This window comes from Capsella rubella, unplaced genomic scaffold (assembly GCF_000375325.1).
Source record: "Capsella rubella cultivar Monte Gargano unplaced genomic scaffold, Caprub1_0 scaffold_8, whole genome shotgun sequence".
Lineage (NCBI taxonomy): Eukaryota > Viridiplantae > Streptophyta > Magnoliopsida > Brassicales > Brassicaceae > Capsella > Capsella rubella.
Genome location: NW_006238916.1, coordinates 2,637,899 through 2,662,550, shown reverse-complemented (window position 1 = coordinate 2,662,550; position 24,652 = coordinate 2,637,899). Strand labels below are relative to the sequence as shown.

Here is a 24,652-nt window from a genome sequence, read left to right as displayed (position 1 = left end):
CAGGAAATGTATTTTTTGTGGGTCAAAATATTTTAATATGTATTTAGTGTGGAGCATACATAGCGGACGTATTTGATAGCTCACGGTTCACACTCAGTCTGGATCTGCTATCCTGTCGATCCGACATTCACAAACTTCATGAACGCAAACCAATATTAGTTTATGTTATAAATGCTATAGTGGATAAATATGTCTACAAATAGAACCCTACATTTATGTGTAAGTCTAAATCGTTGACCTATTTTCTTGTATGTTTGACTAAAATATACAATCTCAAATGGGTAAATAATTAAAATGCTTATGGAATGGAAAAACATGACATATTAAGACGCACGAGACAAGATTTATGTCCCGAAATTGACAAACTACAATTGTTTTACTATTTTTTAAGGTACAAGTACAACTGTCTTTAATAAAACTAAATCGTATCGTTTTTTTTGTTTAACCTAATTTAAAAAAAATATCAAATATTGACTTGATACTGGTTTAGATTATAAATGTTAATAAAATTCCTAAAAATTACGTTTACAAACATAATCCCGTACGTACATAATATATTTGAAAATTTTATAACAAATTTTGTTTTTGAAATCAATCCCGCACGTACGTGCGGGTCCAAATCTAGTAATTATTAAATAAACTTCAATAAAATCTGTAAAATTTTAAAAATATGAATTAAAAAAATGTTTACCCGCGGTAATCTAGTTCAAGAACATAAACTAAAACTAAAACCGCAGCTCATTAAGAACAAAAACTGATCGAAACACAAACTCATTCATGAACAGAAACTATACAAGAGACGCAACTCTTTTAAGAACAAAAACTATAAAACTCAAAAGTAATAAAACTGTAAAACAAATTAGCTTGCCAACATGTCATAAACAGACTCAACTCTTTCACTTACTCACTCATTCAAGAGAAAGCATTCAAGGACAAACAGACACAATACAGACCAATGAATGCATTACCTTTCTTCACTACTGATTTCACTGCAGTATTTGTATCTGTCTTGATGCAGAGGACAAACGGAGTAGCAAAAAAACCCAGAAACTTACAAAATTTGGTGGGAATATCAACAACAGTCATACGAAACCACAGGAAAAAACGGATCACGATTTGGAGTTCCGGTTTGAGAGTTACGGCCAATTTCCCAAGTATACGACCTGCGAGCATCGAACTTTGAGAGCAATTTTCCCATCAAACCACAAGAAATCAGAAGATGATTATTATATCCATGGAAAGATCTTGCTCTCAAGTTTTCGACGCCAAAAACCGAGATCGGTAGCCAAAAAAAGAAGAAGAAGAAAGTAGCAAAATCAAAACATGAAAGGTGCTTTGAAACGTCTTCTTATCAACAACTCTTAACCATCTGATATCAAAGGTGTGGAAGTTGTTATTAGACAGAAGTGGCAGCTGCAACTACAGATATGATGATAAAGCTCCATAGCCTCAGATACAGAACAGACGATCTAATAATTGTCCTACCACATTCATTCCCTCATCATTAGAGGAACTATCTAATGCCCTTCTAGCTAATTTCTATACTTGCATCCGTTGAATTCCCATTACATATCCCATAACAAACATTTTACATTTTATATACTTGTATGAAGCAAACTGCAAACTCTGGATCTGACTTTCAACATCTTCTCACGCTCATTCAAGTAAAGGGTCTTAGCATCCACCTTCTCTATGGTCGCCTCAAGAACAGCCTCTAAATGATCAGAGCCAAAACAATACAATTAACACACCCAGAAAAAGAGATGATTTAGTTGTTAAACCCAATAACCACCACGAACCAAAAGAGCTAAAATTTATTACCCAATTGAGATGTTATGAGTTTAGCTGCGTCCAGATCATTCAGTAAATTATGATTAGAACCGATCTGCTGAATTTCAGATGAGAAAACGCAAATTGGTGAAACGATGATGGCGAGAAACAGAGCAGCCAAAATCTAATAACGTAGATTAAATTACCTTCTTGCTTCTCTCATTGTGCTCTTGAATTGTAAGTGACCGTCTCCAATACTTTACCGCACATTTCAGTTTCATCAAGGGACTTCCAAGAGTTGGAGTACCCCGCATTGTCCTATCTTCCAATTGCACTGTCCTATCGCCCTATTGTCTTGGCGAACCTTGAACTCAAAGACAAGCTCGCTGGAAGTCACGTCCATTTCCACTTCGAATATGTACAAATGCTCTGTAAAAACGTCTTGTAGTGCCTTCCCACTCTTTTCTATACTTGCATCCGTTGACTTCCCAATACAAACCTCGTCACTGTATGAAGCAAACTGCAAACTTTGGATCTGACTTTCAGCATCTTGTACAGCTTCTCACGCTCATTCAAGTAAAGGGTCTTAGCATCCACCTTCTCTATGGTCGCCTCAAGAACAGCCTCTAAATGATCAGAGCCAAAACAATACAATTAATAATAAACTCCGGTTAATCGGAGAAAATGGTGAAACGACGAAGGAGAGAAACACGAGAAACTTTGTTATTGATAAGACTCATAAGAGTTTGTTACAAAGCTTAAACAGAAAATTAACGTATACTTAAGCTTTATACAGTAGCTTAGTAACGACATTTAAACCAGTAAACATAACCGGCTCAGTTAACCAAAGTTAACCGGATATCACTCTAATATCCCCCCCTCAAGTCTTGATCTCTGAAGTATGAGGAAGATACAGACTTGACATTGACATTTTGGAGAGAAGGTGATGAAATGGACCTGGTTGTAATGGTTTAGTCAAGATGTCTGCATGTTGCTCACTTGTAGGAACATGTAAGGCCTTTAGATTTCCTGCCTTGATCTGATCTCGTACCGTGTGGCAATCAATCTCGATATGTTTAGTTCTTTCATGAAACATAGGATTCATTGAGATATGGAGTGCTGACTTGTTATCACAAAACAGCTTTGCAGGACAAGTGACTGTAACGTGTAGATCCTTCAATAGTTGTTGTAACCAAATGATTTCACAAGTCGCCTGAGCCATGCTTCGATATTCAGACTCTGTACTGCTCCTGCTTGCAACTGCCTGTTTCTTTGATTTCCAAGAAATAAGAGAAGATCCTAGATAAACACAGAAACCTGTTATCGATCTTCTTGTTTCTTTACAAGTAGCCCAGTCTGCATCTGAGAAAGCATTCAAACATAATTCTGAGTCTGAAGAATACATCAAACCCATTCCTGGGTTAGCTTTAATGTAGCGCAAGACCTTGTGTGCAGCCTGTAAGTGTATATCAGTTGGAGCAGAGATAAACTGACTTAACTGATGAACAGCAAATGTGATATCTGGCCTGGTGATGGTCAAATAAAGCAATCGACCTATCAATTCTCTGTATGAAGTTGGATTAGAAAGCAATGTTCCCATATCTCTGGTCAAGTGAAGATTTGGATCCATTGGCACAGAACTCGGCTTGCAACCAAGTAAACCAGCATCTTCCAGCAGATTCTGTGCATATTTCCTTTGACAAACAGAGATTCCTTTTGATGATCGAGCAATTTCCAAGCCAAGAAAGAACCTAGCTGGACCTAGATCCTTGATCTTAAATTCTGATTTCAACAGATTCTTCAAAGCTTCTACTGCTTCATCATTGTCACTTGCTATCATTATGTCATCAACATAGACTAGGACAGCAACAAAGGAGTTAGAAGTCACTTTAACAAACAAGGTATTATCCGCAGGAGATTGAACATAGTTTGCTCCTAGCAGTACTGATGAGAATCGTTTATACCATTGTCTGGAGGCTTGCTTAAGGCCATAAAGTGATTTCAATAATCGACATACCGGATTATGAGGCAATGTTGTATTTGATGGTGGAGTATAACCTTGTGGAAGACTCATGTAGATTTCTTCATCTAAATCTCCATGTAAGAATGCATTGGAAACGTCCATTTGAGTGAGACTCCATCCTTTGATTGAAGCAAGACCAAGAAGTAGTTTCACACTTGCTAATTTCGCAACAGGGGAGAAAGTTTCTAGATAATCAATCCCTTCCTGTTGAGTGAACCCCTGAGCAACTAGTCTTGCTTTGTATCTCTCCACAGTACCATCTGGGTTATATTTGATAGTAAACACCCATTTGCAACCTACAACATTCTTTCCATCTGGTAAAGATTCCACAACCCAAGTATTATTTGTTTCCATAGCAGATAGTTCTTCATTTGCTGCTTTTGTCCACTTTTCTGATTTCATAGCCTGCTGAAAGTTCTTTGGCTCTGTTTCTAAACTGTATGAACAAATGTAAGATTGAAATAGAGGTGTATAATTGTCATAAGAGATGACAGAAGAAATAGGATATGGTGTTGTATTTTTAGGTGATGAGGGAAGGGGAATTGGTGTTGGCTGTTTAGGTGATCGATGAAAGAGAGTTTCTGTGGGTGGTAAAGAAGAAACAAAAGGTAAAAGAGAACAATGATACTCAGATAGATAACTAGGAGCTCTAGAATTTCGTTTAGGCCTAGTATTATTCACAGTGTTAGAGTCTATATCAATCGTCTCTGTACTAGATGTTATAGTGGTACTACGAGTAGAAGAAGATGCATTATGCTGCTCTAATGTAATATTATTAGGTGTAGTAGTAGGCAGTAAACAATCATCATCAATCAATGGAGTTTCTTCTACAAAGTGAATAGGGGCTGGTAAAGGTAAAATACTATTAGGAAACATATCTACTGCAGTTTTTAAAAACTCACTAGTTTTAAAAGGAAATCGACTCTCATGAAACACTACATTCCTAGAAACAGAGACAGAATGAGATTCCAAATCAAGCACTTTATAACCTTTGTAACCCATGGGATATCCTAAAAATACACATGGTTTTGCCCTAGCAGAGAATTTATTCCTTTCATGATTATTAGTAGACATATAACAAAGAGAACCAAACGTTTTTAACAATGAATAATCTGGTACTTTGTGAAGTAACAATTCATAAGGTGATTTATTTGCTAACAGTGGTGATGGTAATCGATTAATCAAGAAGACAGCAGTTAAAACACAATCACTCCAATATTGTAAAGGCACATTTGACTGAAACAGCAAAGAACGAGCCACATTAAGTAAATGCTGATGTTTTCTTTCAACTACAGAATTCTGCTGAGGTGTGTATGCACATGAAAAGTAATGCATCATGCCTTGTTCTTTAATAATATCAGGAAAAGCCAATTCTGGAGCATTATCAGACCTTATTGCTTTTACAGTTGCATTATACTGTGTTTTAACATGTTTTAGAAAAACTGGGAAAACATTGTGAACATCCTTTTTATTTCTCAACATATACACCCATGTTGTTCTAGTACAATCATCCACTAGAGTAAGAAAATAACGAAAACCTTCAATAGATTCTATACTAAAAGGACCCCAAATATCTAGATGTATTAGATCAAAAGGTTTATCTGCTAAATTCCCATTACAAACATAGGCTAATCTTCTTTGCTTAGCTAAAGGACAGATAGTACAATGAGATTTTAAGGAAGTAGATTTTAAAGAAGGAATATGACTAACAAGTTTGTGTAAAGCTATGCGTGATGGATGTCCTAGACGCTGATGCCAAAGTAATCCATCATCAGTCACAGAACCAGAAAAAGAACAAGCTGCAGGTGTTGATGTAGAGAGGGATGTTTTTGTAGTCTCAAGGATGTAGAGATTGTGATAGATTTTACCCCTCCCAATCATCAAGCCCTGAGAAAGTTCCTGAATCAAACAACAAGAATCATAGAAATGAGCTGAGCATCCTAAAGTTTTAACTAAAATGCTTACACTAATGAGATTGAATTTAAAATCAGGAACATGCAACACATTATGTAAAATCAATTTGGGAGAAATATAAACGGTGCCTATATGTGTAATAGAGACTCGAGTACCATTTGGTAAGGTGACAGTAACATTCGAGACAGGCTTTAAATCTCTAAACAATGCTAGATCTGAACAAACGTGACTAGAAGCTCCACTATCTATAATCCAAGCATCACTAGGAAGAAATGTTTCTAAGGACGAAAGAATATGATTCTGAAAAGTAAGATGATTTTGCTGATATTTAAGGCTTGTAGAAGGGAAGAGAAAATTGATACCAGAAGAAGAAGTGGATGCCATTAAACCATGTTCAGAAATAGTAGCCATAGCAGTAGAAATACTTGTACCAGAAGCTGGAACATTTGAATCATTTACTGGAGCTTGAGCTTTATATTGTGACACCATTTGTTCAATCTGCTGTGGAGTAAATTCTTGAAGATTGACACTGTTTCCACCAGTCTGAGAATACTGAGGTGTATATGGAGACATATAACCATAAGATGCATCATCAGTAGGATAATAGCCATTCTCAGAATACACCTGAGCAACTGCATTTGCACGCTGCATTGAATTTGTATACGGATTAGGTTGCATCTGAGACTGAGACTGTGGCATCCGAGGTTGACCTTGTACCATTGGCATTCTAGGCTGAAACTGAGTAGGAGGTCTAACACCATAACCATAACCAGCAGTAGCAGGAGTATTGGTTTTATAACCTGGTGGAAATCCATGTAACTTGTAACATTTTTGAACCGTGTGACCCATCTTCCCACAATGGGTACATACTGGTTTCTGTGATGATCTTGCAGTGTTATATGCAGCTATATAAGCAGTGTCTGCATCATTCATCATTGGAGCAACACTCTGAAATGCAACATTATCAACACGAGTAGATGGCTTGACAACCTTCTGCCTTTCATCTTGAGTCACCATATTAAAAGCTGCTTCAATCGTTGGTAAAGGCTTCAACATCAATATATGACGTCTAGTTTGATCATAGCCTTCATTAAGCCCCATTAAGAATTTGGTGACACGACTCTTCTGTTGCAAACTTTCCCACTTGGCTGCTGCATCACACTCACAACGACCACACGTACAAACTGGAAGATCTACATAATTCTTATATTCTTCCCACAAAGTCATCAAAGCAGTATAGTAAGTAGAAATATCCATTGAACCTTGTTCAATCTTACTCAACTTTTGTTCAATATCAAATATTCTTGGTACATCGTCCTGCTTAAAACGAGACAAAATGTTGTTCCAAATGCCTTCTGCAGTAGAGATAAACAACAAACTCTGGCCTATTTTCTTATCAACCGAATTCATCAACCAAGTCGAGACAATGTCATTACACCTAGACCATTGACCAAAATCTCTATGATTCTCAGATGGTTGTGTAATCGTACCATTGATGAAGCCTAGCTTGTTTCTGACATTCAAAGCCATTAACATTGAACGACGCCAAGATGGAAAATCAGAAGCCGTACTGAGACGATCTGAAACAAGAACAAGCCCAGCATGATCTGCACTATTCAAGTAATACGGATTTTCATAATGATCCGCTGGATAACGTGAAGCAGTCGGTGGCGGATCTTGCTGTATCGGAGTCGGTGGTCGAGTAATCGGAACAGAACTCATCGTATAGAAATTGAGATTGAAATCGAAATCGAAGAAAAGGAGAGTGACGAGAAGAGTAATCAAAATAGAAATCGTCAGCACCCAAGGTCAAATCAAAAGAGAATAGAAAGAATCAAAACGAAGAACAAGATTCGGAGAATGTAATCGCAAACAGCGAGGAGAAATTGGTAAAGAAAACAAGAACATGAATAGATCGGGAAACTCATCTCCGTCGAACAAGATGCGGAAGCTAAAACACTCGATTTGGCTCTGATACCATAATAAACTCCGGTTAATCGGAGAAAATGGTGAAACGACGAAGGAGAGAAACACGAGAAACTTTGTTATTGATAAGACTCATAAGAGTTTGTTACAAAGCTTAAACAGAAAATTAACGTATACTTAAGCTTTATACAGTAGCTTAGTAACGACATTTAAACCAGTAAACATAACCGGCTCAGTTAACCAAAGTTAACCGGATAATTAACACACACAGAAAAAGAGATGATTTTGTTGTTAAACCCAATAACCACCACGAACCAAAAGAGCTAAAATTTATTACCCAATCGAGATGTTCTGAGATTAGCTGCGTCCAGATCATTCATTAAATTATGATTAGAACCGATCTGCTGAATTTCAGATGAGAAAACGCAAATTGGTGAAACGATGATGGCGAGAAACAGAGCAGCCAAAATCTAATAACGTAGATTAAATTACCTTCTTGCTTCTCTCAGTGTTCTCTTGAATTGTAGTGACCGTCTCCAATACTTTACCGTAGACTTCAGTTTCATCAAGGGACCTCAGAGACTTGGATTACCCCGCATTGTCCTATCTTCCAATTGCACTGTCTTGTCTCCCAAACGTTTGGGCGAACCTTGAACTCAAAGACAAGCTCGCTGGAAGTCACGTCCATTTCCACTTCGAATATGTACAAATGCTCTGTAAAAATGTCATATAGTGTTGTCTCGCTATTTTTACACGTAACAGAAACGTCAGAGCAAGTCTCATCGTCACTTTCATTAACCAGCAAAATGCAAGCTTTAAATCTCATGGATGTAGGAAGAGGCTTCTCGTTTAAATTAATTGTCAAGGAACCTCCGGTAACAGTTCGGTGAGTGAAGTATGCAGGCACTTCTCCGCCAGGTAAGACGGTAAATTCACTAGGCCGTGCTCCGATGATGAGGTCTCTGGCTTCTTGATTCAATTTGAAGCACTTAGCAAAATTGAGAACAGAAAAATATGGATTTTGAAAGGAGAAATCTAGTCTCTCCAAGGACTCACAATCTTCTGCATCTATGTAATAGAGGGAATCTGGAATCTGTGGGATTGAAACCAGCTTTTTGCATGCAATGAGCCAAAGTTCTTGCAGACGAGAGAATTTGTCGACCCATGGCGGAAGCTCTTGTATTTCGTCATCATCCACGTACAGCTCTGTGATGATGTCAAAAGCATGAGGACATTCCTTTAGTTTTACACTGTATGTCATACTCAAATCTGTGAGACGAGACCAAGATTTGATTGATGAAGGGACTTCTTCTATTGCAGTTCCTGCGATTTTGAGAGTTCCAAGGCTCGTGGAGATCTCAGGAAACAATTTCAACAACAAGCAATTCCTGAGATCAAGTTCATAGAGAGATTCCAAGTTGATATATGTCGGAAGAAACTCTAGCTTCGAGCACCCGGTTAAGAACAAATACTGCAGCTTCTGGAGGTTTCCAATAGAAAAGGGAAGCTTTACCAGACTTGAGCAATCGCTAAGGTCCAAACTCTCAAGATTCATGGCATTACCAACAAAGGAAGGAAGCTCCACTAGACTTGATAAACGGCTAAGATTCAATGTTCTTAGATTGATGAAATTACCAACAAAGGAAGGAAGATCCACTAGACTTGAGCATCCACCGAGATTTAATATTTGCAGATTAGTGGAAGTTCCAATGAAAGAGGGGAGACTTATCAAACTTGAGCATTCACCAAGATTCAATATCTGAAGATTTTTGGTATACCCAATAGTAGATGGGAGCTTCACTAGGCTGGAGCAACCACGAAGATTCAATTTCTGAAGATTTTTAGTATACCCAATAGTCGATGGGAGCTTCACCAGGCTGGAGCAATCTCTGAGATCCAATTCGAAAAGATTGGTGGCTGTTGAGAGATCAGGAAGCTCCTTCAGGTTTTGAGACGAACTCAAATCCATCCACTTGAGATTTGGAAGCGGCTATACAGACAAATAATAAGAACATTTTATCAACACTCAATTAAAAAAAACTGTATAAAAGGACATTAAAAACACTCTTACATGCTTTAATAATTAATTAAAATAAAATTATAACAACAAAAAGATATTTATTTGAAATTAATTTAAATTTTATGAAAATTAAATAAAATATTTACTTACTTTAATTCCTTCCCACAGCTTCTCAAGTTTGCTATACTTCAACTCTATTTCAACTAGAAATTCCGAGTTGAATATAGGAGGCAAACATGTCATTGGAAAATACCACCATTGTAATAATCGAAGATTTCGAGACATATACTCTAGACCACAAGGTAGATCTACAATATTGTTACTCCCCAGGAATTTTAAGAACTGGAGATTAGTCATTCCTTGAAAGGCTTTCTCACTTATATTAATTTTATCCTTGACGCTTTTCATGCCGAAATCGAAATTTATGCCTATGAATCTTCTACTAGCCTGAAAACAGAAAATGTATAATAAGAGATGATTCATAAGCAAATAAACATGGTTTGTTGGGATATATGTCAAAACTTACTCCTACATCATCAGTGAGTATTTCACAAATTTCTCTTGCATCAACTAAATATAGGCGTTGTCCAGGCTCACGAACAGATTGTTTACGAACTATATCTCTACCTAGATGGACTAGCAGATTATGCATAGTTATACGTCCATCCTCTATAGATATGAGAGATTTCTCAGCTAAGACGTTAAGCTCTTGTCGCACATCCAAGAATAGATATGCAAGATGAGCAACCACTTTCTCAATCACTTGGTGATTAAAAAGGCAAGCTATATGAAGAAACAAATATTTTTCTTCATCATCTAAGGCATCATAACTGAACTTCAGAATGCTTTGAATATCGGTGTCAAGGCTAGTCCTTAACTTGGGTAGTACCTTTTCCCACTCCTGCTTAGACATTCCTCGTAAATAAGAACCCATAACCCTTAAACCCAAAGGGAGATTACCAGCAAGTTTTGTAACTTCTCGAGCATGTTCTTTAAAACCATCTTTAGAGGACCTTTGACCAAAAGCATACATGCAAAAGATTTGAAGAGCCTCGTCATCTGGTGGAAAATCCACCTTGTAAATATGGTCGATCCCATTTGTCGTAAAAAGCTTTCGATTTTGCGTTGTGATGATAATCCGACTCCCAGGACCAAACCAACAAGTTTCTTTCGCCATGGCTTCTAGTTGTATTGACTGGTCCACACCATCAAGAACAACAAGAACTTTCTTGTCTTTTAACCTGTCTTTAACAACTCCTAAATGAGAAATCTTCATATCATTTTGGCTGGTTATTTGAGACATAAATAGTTGTTGTAACTGTAACTTTGCACTATAGTCATCAGAACAAGGTCTTGTATAATTTGCTTCGATAGATTTCATAAAGACACTCAGTTGAAAACTGTTGCAAAGTTTGTTGTATGCAACCCTAGCAATGGTGGTCTTCCCTATCCCAGAAGGACCCCAAATCCCGATCATCCTCACTTCATTTGAATCTAGGCATAACAATGGTTCCATCTTCTGCAAATGAGCTCTCATACCAACCAACCCGTCAAAATCACTTGATGATGATGAAATATTCAACTTGTTTGAAATATCAGTAGAGATTTGTTTGATCATAGCCGCTTCATTATCCCTAATAATAGAAGAGATCACTACATCGATTAAAAATTTTTGTAGAAAACACACACTAGAATACTATCAATTTAATTTCTTTGCTTTTAGAAAAGCTAGCTATAATTATATAATTAAGATGTTTGTAAAATAATTTAACTGATTTAAATGAAAATATAAAACAACAAACCAGTTGCTTGAATGGTAACCAGCGATTGTGGCTACTTTAGCCAAAGCTTGTCTCCATCTTCCAATGACCTGCTTTGTTTTACCAGCACAAGTTTTTCTAAATATTTTCCCAAAATCTCCGGTTAGTTTTTTTACATCAGACGGATCCACTTTATAGAAAACAGCCATCACCATTTGACCCAATTCTTCCTTACACTTCATAATTTCCACCAATTCGTCAAGACACCAACTCGAAGAAGCGTAGTTTCTTGAGAGTAAGATAATTGCGATCTTGGATCCTCTAATCGCCCGAATGAGTTCAGGACCGATGGATTCTCCTCTCTTGATCTCATTATCAATGAATGGTGTGATTCCCATTCTTTGAAACTCCATCTGAATGTGACTAAGAAAGTCTCTACGGACATCTTCCCCACGGAAGCTTGGAAAGACATGGTGTGTCCAGATGCGATTTAGAGAAGATGGAGAAGATGAAGGAGACAAAGAAGATGGAGGAGATGAAGCTTCTTCGTCATCTTCTTGATGGAGTCTGAGTTTTCTTAAAATCGTGAACAAGCCTATTGTTGCAGCAAGAACAGTGGTAAGGAAAAAAGAAGAAGAATCCATTAGCAAGTATGATTGAAGAGATGAATAATATCAGAGAGCGTTAAAGAGAGCTATGTGGAAGAAGATAAGTTGCAAAAGAGACTATGTATACAAGAACGTTGACTCATTGACTCATAATATAAAAGAGTCTTTAGTTCTCACACAGGACAAGCAACTAGCAAGAGAGGAAGCTTCGTTCAAAGATTTTTTTAGAAACAAAACTTTAAAGTAAATGAGAACAAAGTCATGTGGGTTCTGGAGTGGTTGTGCTATTTCCATGACACAAAATAAATATGAGAAAAGTATACACAAAAGTAACTTCTCTAACATTTACATTAAATAGGCAACAGGAAATTCATGGAAGTAGTTGGAAATTTCTGATTTTAATCTATTTGTGATCATCATATTTTGGATGAGTATTTCCATAATTTTAAATATTGTAGATTTATAAAAAGAAAAGAATGTTCATTGACAAGAATGTTCGAAACAGTCTCAGCACAATCCGAGACATAGGTGATCCTCATTATAACGATGGTCTCCGCCTCTGGTATTCCACCCGCTAAAATTCACATATAGCTTTTTAAATTCTGTTTTATTTTCCAACTATTGTCTAATTTTTTTAACCAACTGAAGCATTATTTGTACACATGGATTTTGATTGAATAAAATATTACATTCAATTAAAAAAAAACTTCATGGAAGTACAGCTGGAAACCTCAAATTAAAAAAAAAGAAATCAGCCCTTTGTAATTCTGATATTTATTTATTTGTAATCATCATATTTTGGATGATTTTTTCCATATTTTTTTAATATTGTAGATTTATAAAAAAAAAAAAAAAAAAGAAGAAGAGAGTATTGTACATATTTAAGTTAATCTTAATTCAGTAGATAAATGATTACCATGAAATATAGCATAGAAATTTCCTAAGTTGTATGAATACCATCATTTCATAAGAACCTCTATTCAAATTAATTCTACACAATGCATGTGGTTTACAACAATATTACATTAATTATAAGTTTTTATTTATAATTGTAATCATTTATCATTTCCTTAAATTTAATTTATTTAATAAAATTAAAGTTTTTGTCTATAAACAATATATGAAAAAGATTTATAGAAAATGAAAAAAGTAATAATTAATAAATATCAACTTGTCTAAAATGGATGAGTTGGTTAAGAATAAATCTAGTGCAAAGACAAGGCTCAACATCGACGGGAACTGTTGATGAAGTTTGGAAATATATCACACAGGAAGAAGAGACCAAAACCAATGAAGATAACAAAGTCAAAGTTAGTTGACTCTCTTAAAATTATTTATTTATCGTTATAAGCAACGATGCTGTAAACTATAGTCTCAAGCTATAATTGGGCATTTTTGTATATACAGACAGTGACTATGCAGGAGACATTGATGATAGAAAGAGTACAAGTGGGCATTTTTGTTAGGAGGTGGAGCTGTAGCATGGGCATCAAAGAAGCAGCATGTGGTTTTACAATGTTTGGAGAGAAATGACAAAATTTTTAAAAGTGCTCTCTTGATCTGGTAATAACATATTAGTTAACTTATCACATGTATTGAGAAGGTTTTATCAGAAAAATAATCTATAAAGAAGACTATAAAATGTAGTTAAAGTGATTCTAAACTCTATGTTTAGTCATCAAATCAAACAAAAAGTCAAGAGATATTTATGTTGGTGAAATGATTTAACACACTGGACTATAAAATTCAAATGCTTTCTTCAGATAATAATTCATGATAAAAAAAAAATTAAAGAAGAATTAATATTTGGCTAAGGTTGCAGATACAATAAGATTTCAAATTCCCTTAATATTGTACAAATTCTATAAACGTATATTATGTTACCTTCTTTCTACGTAGATGATTTTATGTTACCTTGTATGACTTTAAAAACACTTGTAAATCCTTTTAAAAATACCAGTAAATCCTTTTAAAAAACTTTTAAAAATCTTTGTAAATTTTTAAAATCTTTTAAAAATCCTTGTAAATCCTTTTAAAACTGTTATAAACTAATAAAAACTTTAAAACACCATTGGAAATCATTTAAAAACCATTTAAAAACCTTTGTAAGCTTCTAAAACCCTTTAAAAACCATTACAAATCTTTTAAAAATCATTTTAAAACTCTTGTAAATCCCTTTAAAACCCTTGTAAACCCTTTAAAAGACCCTTTAAAAATTCTTGTAAACCCTTTAAAAAAGCGGGAAAATATTTTTCCGAAAATTTTTAGGCGTGAAAATTTAGGCAGAAATTTTTTGGGGAGAATATTCTTTCACGTAAGGGTAAAATGACCATTAAAATTTAAGAGAGGGCAAAATTGAAAATGGCAAAAAAAAAGAGTAGTTTTGCAAAAGGGTATTATAAAAAGGTTATTAGTAAGAATTTCTCTTTTTTATTTATGATATTATACTATATAATATAAATATTTAATTAAATTTAACCTTTTTTTTGCATACGTTGCAATTTAAAATTTTCAAAAGGGACATATAATACTCAGCTACACTCGGTTTGGAGATTTAGGCATTTCGTTTAAGGCAGCACGACGATGCTTGTCCTTGTGATTCTCATTTTTTGACTTAACAGAGATCGATTAACGATCCTAAACGGCTGTTAACTCCTCTGTTAGAGAACTTGATTTGATGACATGCTCAATCTGGCTAAGTCAACAGAAGATAGTAATTTAAAAATAATGTCGACGAGAAGTCTATGATTGTAATGGCCACAGTAGAAGTCGAGGATTAAAATGGCCAAAATTGGTATGTTCGAGATTTAAATAACATTTTTCCCGTTAAATATTTTGGACAATGGTTTAAAATCATTATAAGTATTGCCAATATTAAAACCATTGTTACATGAGCATATTTAAAATTTCAAAAAGTTTCAAAATCTTATGATTAAAAGGTTCAAATATATAAAAAATTTAGAATTTAAAATATTGAAATATATTATTTTTGAAGACATAAATGTAATTTTGGAGACTTAATTTTTATTGATAAAATATATTATATATCAAACTATGTAAATTTTAGATAGTTCACGGGTAGTTTTTTAAAATCATAATTATAATGATAAAGCGAATAATGAATAAAGTTTTTTACAAAACGAATTCTGTTACGGGTTGGTCCTTCAAAAAATATATTGTAAATATGTAATTTTACGTATATTCCTACTTCTACTACAAAAAGGTCAAAATGAATAATTTATCGACAAATATTATTTCTTGTTATTATTTTTTCACCGTGTTTTTAGTTGTATGAAAACTCAATATATGATTATTTACTTGCTTTTTCGTTTATTATTTTATTTAAATTTATTATACATATATATGATTCACTGTACTCGACTGCACTGCAATAAAATTAAAATGTAACATATTCTAATCCATTAAAGGTTATATATTTGTAATTATTTCCCCCCAGTTTGATTCTATATGCATTATATTAATGTTATTAAAAATAGAAAATAAAGATTTAACCGGTATTGAAATATTAGACTAATGATATGATAATTGTTTAGTAATTAATATCCATTCAAACCAGTCTCGTTGTATTTTACACAACCCATCCTCAAAAAAATTTGTTTGTGTTAGTTTAAATTTTTTATTAAATTAAAATTAAAATTTTAAAATTGACTATATACGGTAAAATCAAACAATTCACTTAAAAACGAACTAAATGTTATACAAACTTTAAAGTTTGGATGCTTATTAAGTAAAACTTTTTGCTTACTCGCATTTCAACTCATTTTGATCTTATGTATAATATGGCTCTAAATGATTCTCTTAACTTTTTAACGGATTTGAGATGTTGAACATATACTTTTTTATATTAACTGAGTATTATCAGAAAATAAAATCTAATTCATGGTGATTTCCAAAGTGGAGAATCATTTTAGTGATGAAAGTGATTCTAAATTTTTTATATCTCTGGACTGGAACTTCGTATAAACCTTATGTAGAATCACTTTAGTCATCAGATCAAACAAAAAGTCTACAGGAATGAAAATGCACGACACTCCCAATAGTGTTTGATAAATTAATCTATTTTATTTTATTTCAATCTTATAATCTAAAAGTTGTCGTTGGATAGCGTTTATTTAAGAAGGCTTGGACTTGAGTTTGCCATTTGAGAGCAACAACTTAGCTCCCTTTGCAAGCTCATCCTTGATCATGAACAGAACACTTTGCACTATCTTTGTGCTCATCCCTTTGTAAAACCTGTAAAGCCCTTCGTATCGAATCATTTTCAGAAACGCGTCCAACACAACAACTCTTTGCTTTAGTCCCCTGTCTTGACCTCCAAAGCGGCTGGTTGACATAGTCTCATACAACATAAATTGCATTGACGGATTACTAACCTGTGGTTGAAAAAACAAACTATAAAAATGCATAAGCTGATCACGTACCATAATCAATGTTGGAAATACAACTTTAAATATTTCTCATATTTGTTGATGAGATGATTCAACACAATAGACTATATAATATTCAAATGATTTCTTCAGATATCTTAAAACTTTAAAAGAAGAATTAAAGTTGCAGATACACAAAGATTTCAGATTCCCTTAAAATTGTACAAAATCTAGAAGCGTAGATTATGTTACCTTGTTGCTTCTCTCATTATGCTCTAGAAATGTAGTGACAGTCTCCAATACTTTGCCAAAGACTTCAGGTTCATCAAGGGTGTTTCTCTGTAATCGCCTTGTTATGATTCATCAAGGGACCTCTGAGAGTTGGATTACCCCGCATTGTGCTATCTTCCAGTCGTTATGGTCGGCCTTAAACTCAAAGACAAGCTCGTTGGAAGTAACATCCATTTCCACTTCGAATATGCTTGAACGTACATGCTTGAACGTAACATGCTTGAACGATATGTTCGTTGGAAGTAACATCCATTTCCACTTCGAATATGTACAAGCAAAGGAAGGAAGCTCCACAAGACTTGATAAACAGCTAAGATCCAATTCTTTTAGATTGCTGAGATTATTATCAAAGGAAGGAAGCTCCACTAGACTTGAGCATCCACCGAGAGCTAATATTTGCAGATTAGTGGAAGTTCCAATGAAAGAGGGGAGACTTATCAGACTTGAGCAACAACCAAGATACAATTGCTGAAGATTTTTAGTAGACCCAATAATAGATGGGAGCTTCACTAGGCTGGAGCAATTTAGACGATCTCAAATCCATCCACTTGAGATTTGGAAGCGGCTATACAGAAAAATGACAAGAACATAAGCTTTAATAATTAATCAAAATAAAATTGTAACAATGAAAAGATATTTATTTGAAATTAGTTTAAATTTCTGAAATATAAATAAATATTGTACTTACTTTAATTCATTCCCACAACTTCTCAAGTTTGCTATAACTCAACTCTATTTCAACTAGCAACTCTAGCTTAAAAATAGGAGGCAAACATGTCATTGGAAACTCCATCCATAGTAGTAATCGAAGATTTCCAGACATATATACTAGACCACGGGGTAGATCTAATGTATTGTGAATTCCCTTCAATTTTAAGAATTGCAGATTAGTCATTCCTTGAAAGGCTCTCTCACTTATACTAAATTTTTTCTTGACACGTTTCACGCTGAAATCGAAATTTATGCCTATGAATCTTCTATTAGCCTGAAAAAGAAACAAAAATAATAAGAGATGATTCATCATCAAATAAACACTATTTATTGGGATATATGTCAAAACTTACTCCTACATCATCAGTGAGTATTTCACAAATTTCTCTTCCATCAACTAAATATAGGCGTTGTCCAGGCTCACGAACAGACTGTATACGAACTATATCTCTACCTTGTTGGACTAGCAGATTATGCATACGTACACTTCCATACTCTATAGATATGAGAGATTTTTCAGCTAAGACGTTAAGCCCTTGTCTCGCATCCAATAATAGATATTAAAGATGAGTAACCACTTTCTCAATCACTTGATAATTAAAAAAGCAAGCTATATGAAGAAACAAATATTTTTCTTCGTCATCTAAGGCATCATAACTGAACTTCAGAATGCTTTGAATATCGGTATCAAGGCTAGTCCTTAACCTTGGTAATTCCTTTGCCCACTCCTGCTTAGACATACCTCGAAAATAAGAGCCCATAACCCTTAAACCCAAAGGGAGTTTACCAGCAAGTTTTGTAACTTCTCGAGCAAGTTCTTTAAAACCATCTTTAGAGGACTTTTGACCAAAAGCATATGTGCAAAAGATTTGAAGAGCCTCGTCATCCGGTGGAAAATCCACCTTGTAAATATGGTTGATCCCATGTGTCCTAAAAAGCTTCCGATTTTGGGTTGTGATGATAATCCGACTCCCAGGACCAAACCACCGAGGTTCTTTTGCCATGGCATCTAGTTGCATTGACTGGTCCACACCATCAAGAACAACAAGAACTTTCTTGTCTTTTAGCCTGTCTTTAACAACTCCTAAATGATAAATCTTCATATCATATTGGTTGGTTATTTGAGACATAAATTGTTGTTGTAGGTGCAACTTTGCACTGTAGTCATCGGAACAAGGTCTTGTATATTTTACTTCTATAGATTCCATAAAGACATGTAGCTGGAAATTGTTGGAGAATTTGTTGTATGCAACTCTAGCAATGGTGGTCTTCCCGATCCCAGGAGGACCCCAAATCCCGATCATCCTCACTTCGTTTGAATCTAGGCATAACAATGGTTCCATCTTCTGCAAATGAGCTCTCATACCAACCAACCCGTCAAAATCACTTGATGATGCTGAATTATTTAACTCATTGGAAATATCAGCAGAGATTTGTTTGATCATAGCCGCTTCATTATCCCTAACAATAAAAGAGATCACTACAGCGATTAAGCAATTATGTAGAAAACATACACTACAATACTATGAATTTAATTTCTATGCTTTAAGAAAACTAGCTATAAATATGTACATTTAGATGTTTGGTAGATAATTTAACTGATTTAAATGAAAATAGAAAAAAACAAACTAGTTGCTTGAATGGTAACCAGCGATTGTGGTTACTTTAGCCAAAGCTTGTCTCCATCTCCCAGTGTCCTGCTTTGTTTTACCGGCACAAGTTTTTCTGAAGATTTTCCCAAATTCTCCGGTTAGTTTTTTCACATCAGAGGGATCCACTTTATAGAAAACAACCATCACTATTTGACCCAATTCTTCCTTTCACTTCATAATTTCCACCAATTCGTCAAGACACCAACTCGAAGAAGCGTAGTTTCTTGAGAGTAAGATAATTGCGATCTTGGATCCTCTAATAGCCCGAATGAGTTCAGGACCGATGGATTCTCCTCTCTTAATCTCATTATCAATGATTGGTGTGATTCCCATTCTTTGAAACTCCATTTGAATGTGACTTAGAAAGTCTCTACGGATATCTACCCCACGGAAGCTTGGAAAGACATGGTGTGTCCAGATGCGATTTAGAGAAGATGAAGAAGATGACGGAGACAAAGAACATGGAGGAGATGAAGCTTCTTCGTCCTCTTCTTGATGGAGTCTGAGTTTTCTTAAAATCGTGAACAAGTCTATAGTTGCAGCAAGAACAGAGGTAAGGAAAAAAGAAGAAGAATCCATTAGCAAGTATGATTGAAGAGATGAATAATATCACTGAACGTTAAAGAGAGCTATGTGGAGGAGTAATGGAGAATATATCATATTCCATATTTGTATATTCGCATAGTTTAGATTTACATATATCGTATCTTTGATTTTGTAAAGAATCCAACTTGGGGTTCACGTTTAGGGTTGATTGTAAACTTGTATATAAACGACCTCAAGGTCAAAAGAGCAATACACAGAAAATTCCAGAATCGACTATCTTCGATTTATCATGGTATCAGAGCGGGTTATGAAACTTTGATTCCTTTACCGATCCCTTCTCTCAAAGTCTCGATCTTCTGTATTTTTCTGTGACAATGGCTAGTGATTGCAAAGAAATCGTCTCTGGCGGCTCGAAAACGACAGAGAAACAAGACGAACTATATCTCCTTACGATCTTACCTCGAATGACAACCCTGGAAGTGTTATCTCTCGCCCTCTTCTGCGAGGAGATAATTATGAAGAATGGGCAATCAACCTGGAAACTGCGCTTTACTCACGAAAGAAGTTTGGTTTTCTTGGTGGATCCATCGAACCACCGACCCCGAATTCACCCGACTATGAAGATTGGAAGCCAATCAACGCTCTTATCGTCTCTTGGATAAAGATGACGATCGAACCGAAGCTCTTGTCCAACATCTCTCATAAGCCGATTGCTCGAGACTTGTGGGAACACATAAGGAAGAGATATCGCGTGTCAAACGGACCTAGAATTCAGCAACTGAGAAGCGAACTTGCGACGTGTCGACAGACTGGACTGAGTATCGAAGCTTACTATGGAAAGCTTACGAAACTGTGGGATAGCTACAATTGTTACCGACCTCCGCTCACCTGCACGTGTGGAAAGTGCACTTGTGATTTAAGTACCAAGAGTGAGAAACAGAGAGAAGAGGACAGAGTGCAAGATTTCTTGATGGGACTTGATGAAGATGTGTACGGAGTGGTGAAATCCAATCTGATGTCACAGGAACCACCACCATCACTCGAGTATGCTTATCAAAAAGTGACACAAGATGAAGATGCTCGTTTAAAGAAGAAACGACCAGAAGAGAAAATAGAAAATATGGCTTTTGTAGCACAGACGCAGAGATACAAAAACAGAGGAGATGAAACGGGTGTTACTTGTTCAAACTGTGGACGAACTGGGCATCCGGCGGAGACGTGTTTTCAGCTGCTGGGATTTCCAGAGTGGTGGGGCGACAGGCCACGAAATCGAATGGGTCGAGGCAGAGGAAACGGACCACCACCTAGTGGAAACTCGCGTGGAAGGGGAGTTCCAGCTCGTGCTAATATAGCGCAAGTGATTGGGCAACCAAACACTGGAGTTGCAAATGTGGCGATAACTGACGCATATAGGACAGCGGTTTGCAATCTCACCGATGAACAATGGCTCAGTGTGAAGCGAGTCATGAACGCGGCCATGATTGGAGCAGACGAACACTTATCCGGTAAGTCATTCTCTCCTGCTTGGATACTTGATACAGGAGCGACACACCACTTGACGTGTAAGAAAGAGATTCTTACGAATCTTAGACCTTCGACACCAACACAAATAATGTTAGCTGACGGTAGAACAGTAGTCGGAAACGTTGTTGGAACCGTTGTGTTGAATTCTCGTCTCAGTTTAGTTGAAGTTTTCTATATTGAAAATCTTGGTTTTGATTTAATATCAGTATCGCAATTGATGGAGGAAAACGATTGTGTGATGCAACTGTCTGTGCCGTTTTGTGTACTTCATGACCACATTACGAGGACGCTGATTGGGATAGGTAAACCAGTTGGAGGCTTGGTGTACTTTCAAAATACGGAGGTTGTAGCAACCGCGAAAGGCAAAGGAAAGCAATGTGTGGAGCTGTGGCATAGGCGTTTGGGGCATCCGTCTTTGAAAGTAGTGGAGAAGTTACCTGGTTTTGATTTTGCTAGTGTTAGTGATTTGTCGAATAAAGCGTGTGAAGTTTGTATCCACGCAAAACAGACTCGTTGTTCTTTTTCATTGAGCAGTAATAAGACTTCCGAGATTTTTGAAATGATTCATTGCGATGTTTGGGGACCGTATAGAACTCCGTCATTCTCCGGAGCTAGATATTTTCTCACTATCGTAGATGATTTTTCACGTGGTACTTGGATTTATCTCATGAATGCAAAGAGTTAGACTCCAGCGAATTCAATACTTTCTTGCATTGGTGAATCGGCAATTTGGAAAACAAGTCCGAACTGTCCGTAGTGATAATGGCAGTGAGTTCTTGTCTATGACAACGTATTTTCTCGAGAAAGGTATTCACCATGAAACGTCGTGTGTCGGAACGCCTCAACAAAACGGAAGAGTAGAACGTAAGCATCGTCATTTGCTTAATGTTGCCCGGGCCGTTATGTTAGAGGGACACTTGCCAGTCTAGTTTTGGGGAGAATGTGCGCTCACAGCCGCGTATTTGATCAATCAAACACCTTCTTTGGTGTTGAACGGGAAAACACCTTATGAAGTATTATACAGAAAAGAACCTTCATACGATAATCTTCAAATTGTGGGCTGTGTTTGTTATATCAGAAATCAAGATCACAAAGGAGACAAGTTTGCGAGTCGTAGCAGAAAATGTGTTTTTGTTGGGTATCCGTACGGAAAGAAAGGATGGAGAGTGTTTGACATTGAAAAAGGAGTGTTTGCTGTCTCGAGCGATGTTGTCTTTCGTGAAGACACTTTTCATTATATGTCTGCAGAAGTCGATGTTGGTGAGGAAGAGGACATATCGGACTCGATTATTGCAGACAAAGACACAACTGCTAAGATTGTCGAGTTGACAAATGACGATACGGATGGAGAATTGAATAGAGATGCGACAGATCATGTATCATGTGATGAGACGGAATCGAATACAAATAGTGAAGAAGTGGTAGACACGATCGATCGAAATGATGGAGAACCCTCTGCAAGTGTACCCAATGTAGCTCATGTACGTGTTAGTGGAAAAGAAAGGCATCCTCCCGGATATCTTAGAAACTACGACACAAGCTTTGTTTGCATTGATTCTGAAAAACCCTATCCTATTAATGATGTGGTGTCTAACGATCACTTCTCTGCCAATCATAGAGTTTTCTTGGCAGCGACTACTAGTGCACATTAACCAAAGAATTTTGCAGAAGCGGTTAGAGATGAGCGTTGGAAAAATGCTGTTAATAGTGAGATAGGTTCACTTTAGCTGAATCAAACATGGACCTTGGAAGATTTACCACAAGGCAAGAAGGCCATTGGTTGTCAATGGGTGTTTCGAATCAAACATCGTTCTGACGGGACGATAGAGCGATATAAAGCGAGACTTGTCGTGATGGGGAATCGACAAATCGAAGGAGTCGATTATGGTGAAACATTCGCTCCAGTTGTTAAGATGACCACGGTTAGATCTTTTCTTGCTGTGGTCTCGGCTCGAAATTGGGAAGTGCATCAGATGGATGTACACAATGCATTTCTTCACGGCGATCTCGAAGAAGAAGTGTACATGAGACTGCCACCTGGATTTCCTTCTCGAAATGATGGCAAAGTGTGTAGACTGAGGAAGTCATTATACGGGTTGAAGCAAGCTCCGCGGTGTTGGTTTGCTAAACTCGTGTCTGCATTAGAGAAGTATGGGTTCGAACAATCATATGCAGACTACTCTTTATTTGTTTATCTGAAGAAATGAGTAGAAATAAGGATGGTTTATGTGGATGACTTGGTCATTACGGGTAATACAATTCAGGCGATTAATAACTTCAAAGAATATTTAAACACATGCTTTCACATGAAAGATCTTGGTGTTTTGAAATATTTTTTAGGAATTGAAGTGTCAAGAAGTCCGACTGGGATTTATTTGAGTCAGAGAAAATATGTTCTTGACATCTTGGCTGAAACTGGTCTCCTCGATTCGAAGCCTGCTTTGTTTCCTCTCGAACAACATCATCGTCTTGGCTTAGCAACAGGTCCGTTGCTGCCAAATCCTGAACCATACCGAAGACTCGTCGGTAAACTGATTTATCTTGGTGTTACTAGACCCGATCTCGCATATTCTGTTCACATCTTGTCACAATTTATGGGTGCACCAAGAGAGGAACATTGGGAAGCTGTTCTCAGGGTTCTTAAGTATTTAAAGGGGAGTCCAGGGCAGGGTATCTTGCTGCGCTCAGACTGTGATCTCCAGATTTATGGGTGGTGTGACTCCGACTATGCAGGCTGTCCATTAACAAGACGCTCTTCCACCGGTTGGTTCATTCTTCTTGGGCAGTCACCTATTTCTTGGAAAACAAAGAAGCAGAATGTTGTGAGTCAATCCTCTGCTGAAGCTGAATATAGAGCAATGGCATGGACTGCGAAGGAACTCAAATGGTTGAAGGCTCTTCTTCTTGACTTAGGGGTGGCTCTTACTCAACCTATGAGTCTTTATTGTGACAACAAGGCGGCTCTACATATCAGTTCTAATCCCGTATTCCACGAGCGAACAAAACATATAGAAAAGGACTGCCACTTTGTCCGTGATGAGATCAAGTCCGGTAATATAGCCACAGCATACGTCTCTACAACTGTGCAGCTGGCCGATATATTTACTAAGGCATTGGGTCAGCGGGAGTTTGATGCGTTTTGTGACAAGCTTGGCATTTTGGATCTTCATGCTCCAGCTTGAGGGGGGGGGGGGGTAATGGAGAATATATCATATTGCATATTTGTATATTCGCATAGTTTAGATTTACATATATCGTATCTTTGATTTTGTAAAGAATCCAACTTGTGGTTCACGTTTAGGGTTGATTGTAAACTTGTATATAAACGACCTCAAGGTCAAAAGAGCAATACACAGAAAATTCCAGAATCGACTATTTTCGATTTATCAAGGAGGATCACAAGTTTCAAAAGAGACTCTCTAAACATAACAAAGAACGTTGACCCATTGACTCATAATATAGTCTTTAGTTATTTGTTTTTTTATGCTTGGTAACACTTTTTTTTATAAGTTTCTCCAC

The 24,652-nt window shown here is 36.4% G+C and overlaps 1 protein-coding gene and 1 pseudogene across 5 annotated transcripts in view; both read right to left on the bottom strand.

Moving 5' to 3' along the window:
• Window positions 1-12,138, bottom strand: part of LOC17877155 (probable disease resistance protein RPP1) — a 27,863-nt gene extending 15,725 nt beyond the window's left edge. Inside the window, exons 1-6 of one of the 5 annotated variants that reach the window (XM_023784772.1) lie at window positions 11,456-12,138; window positions 10,180-11,287; window positions 9,804-10,100; window positions 8,126-9,623; window positions 1,822-1,888; window positions 1,488-1,714 (exon numbers count right to left, since the gene is read on the bottom strand). In XM_023784772.1, coding sequence (XP_023640540.1) covers window positions 8,199-9,623; window positions 9,804-10,100; window positions 10,180-11,287; window positions 11,456-12,057 — 3,432 coding nt within the window. In that variant the 5' untranslated portion in view covers window positions 12,058-12,138 and the 3' untranslated portion in view covers window positions 1,488-1,714; window positions 1,822-1,888; window positions 8,126-8,198. Of the gene's footprint in view, window positions 1-1,487; window positions 1,715-1,821; window positions 1,889-7,687; window positions 8,038-8,125; window positions 9,624-9,803; window positions 10,101-10,179; window positions 11,288-11,455 lie in introns of those variants that run through there. The other 4 variants (XM_023784766.1, XM_006282326.2, XM_006282325.2 and 1 more) reach the window with 4 other exon arrangements.
• Window positions 12,139-16,154: 4,016 nt separating this feature from the next.
• Window positions 16,155-19,642, bottom strand: LOC17875232 (annotated as a pseudogene).
• Window positions 19,643-24,652: the final 5,010 nt, after the last annotated feature.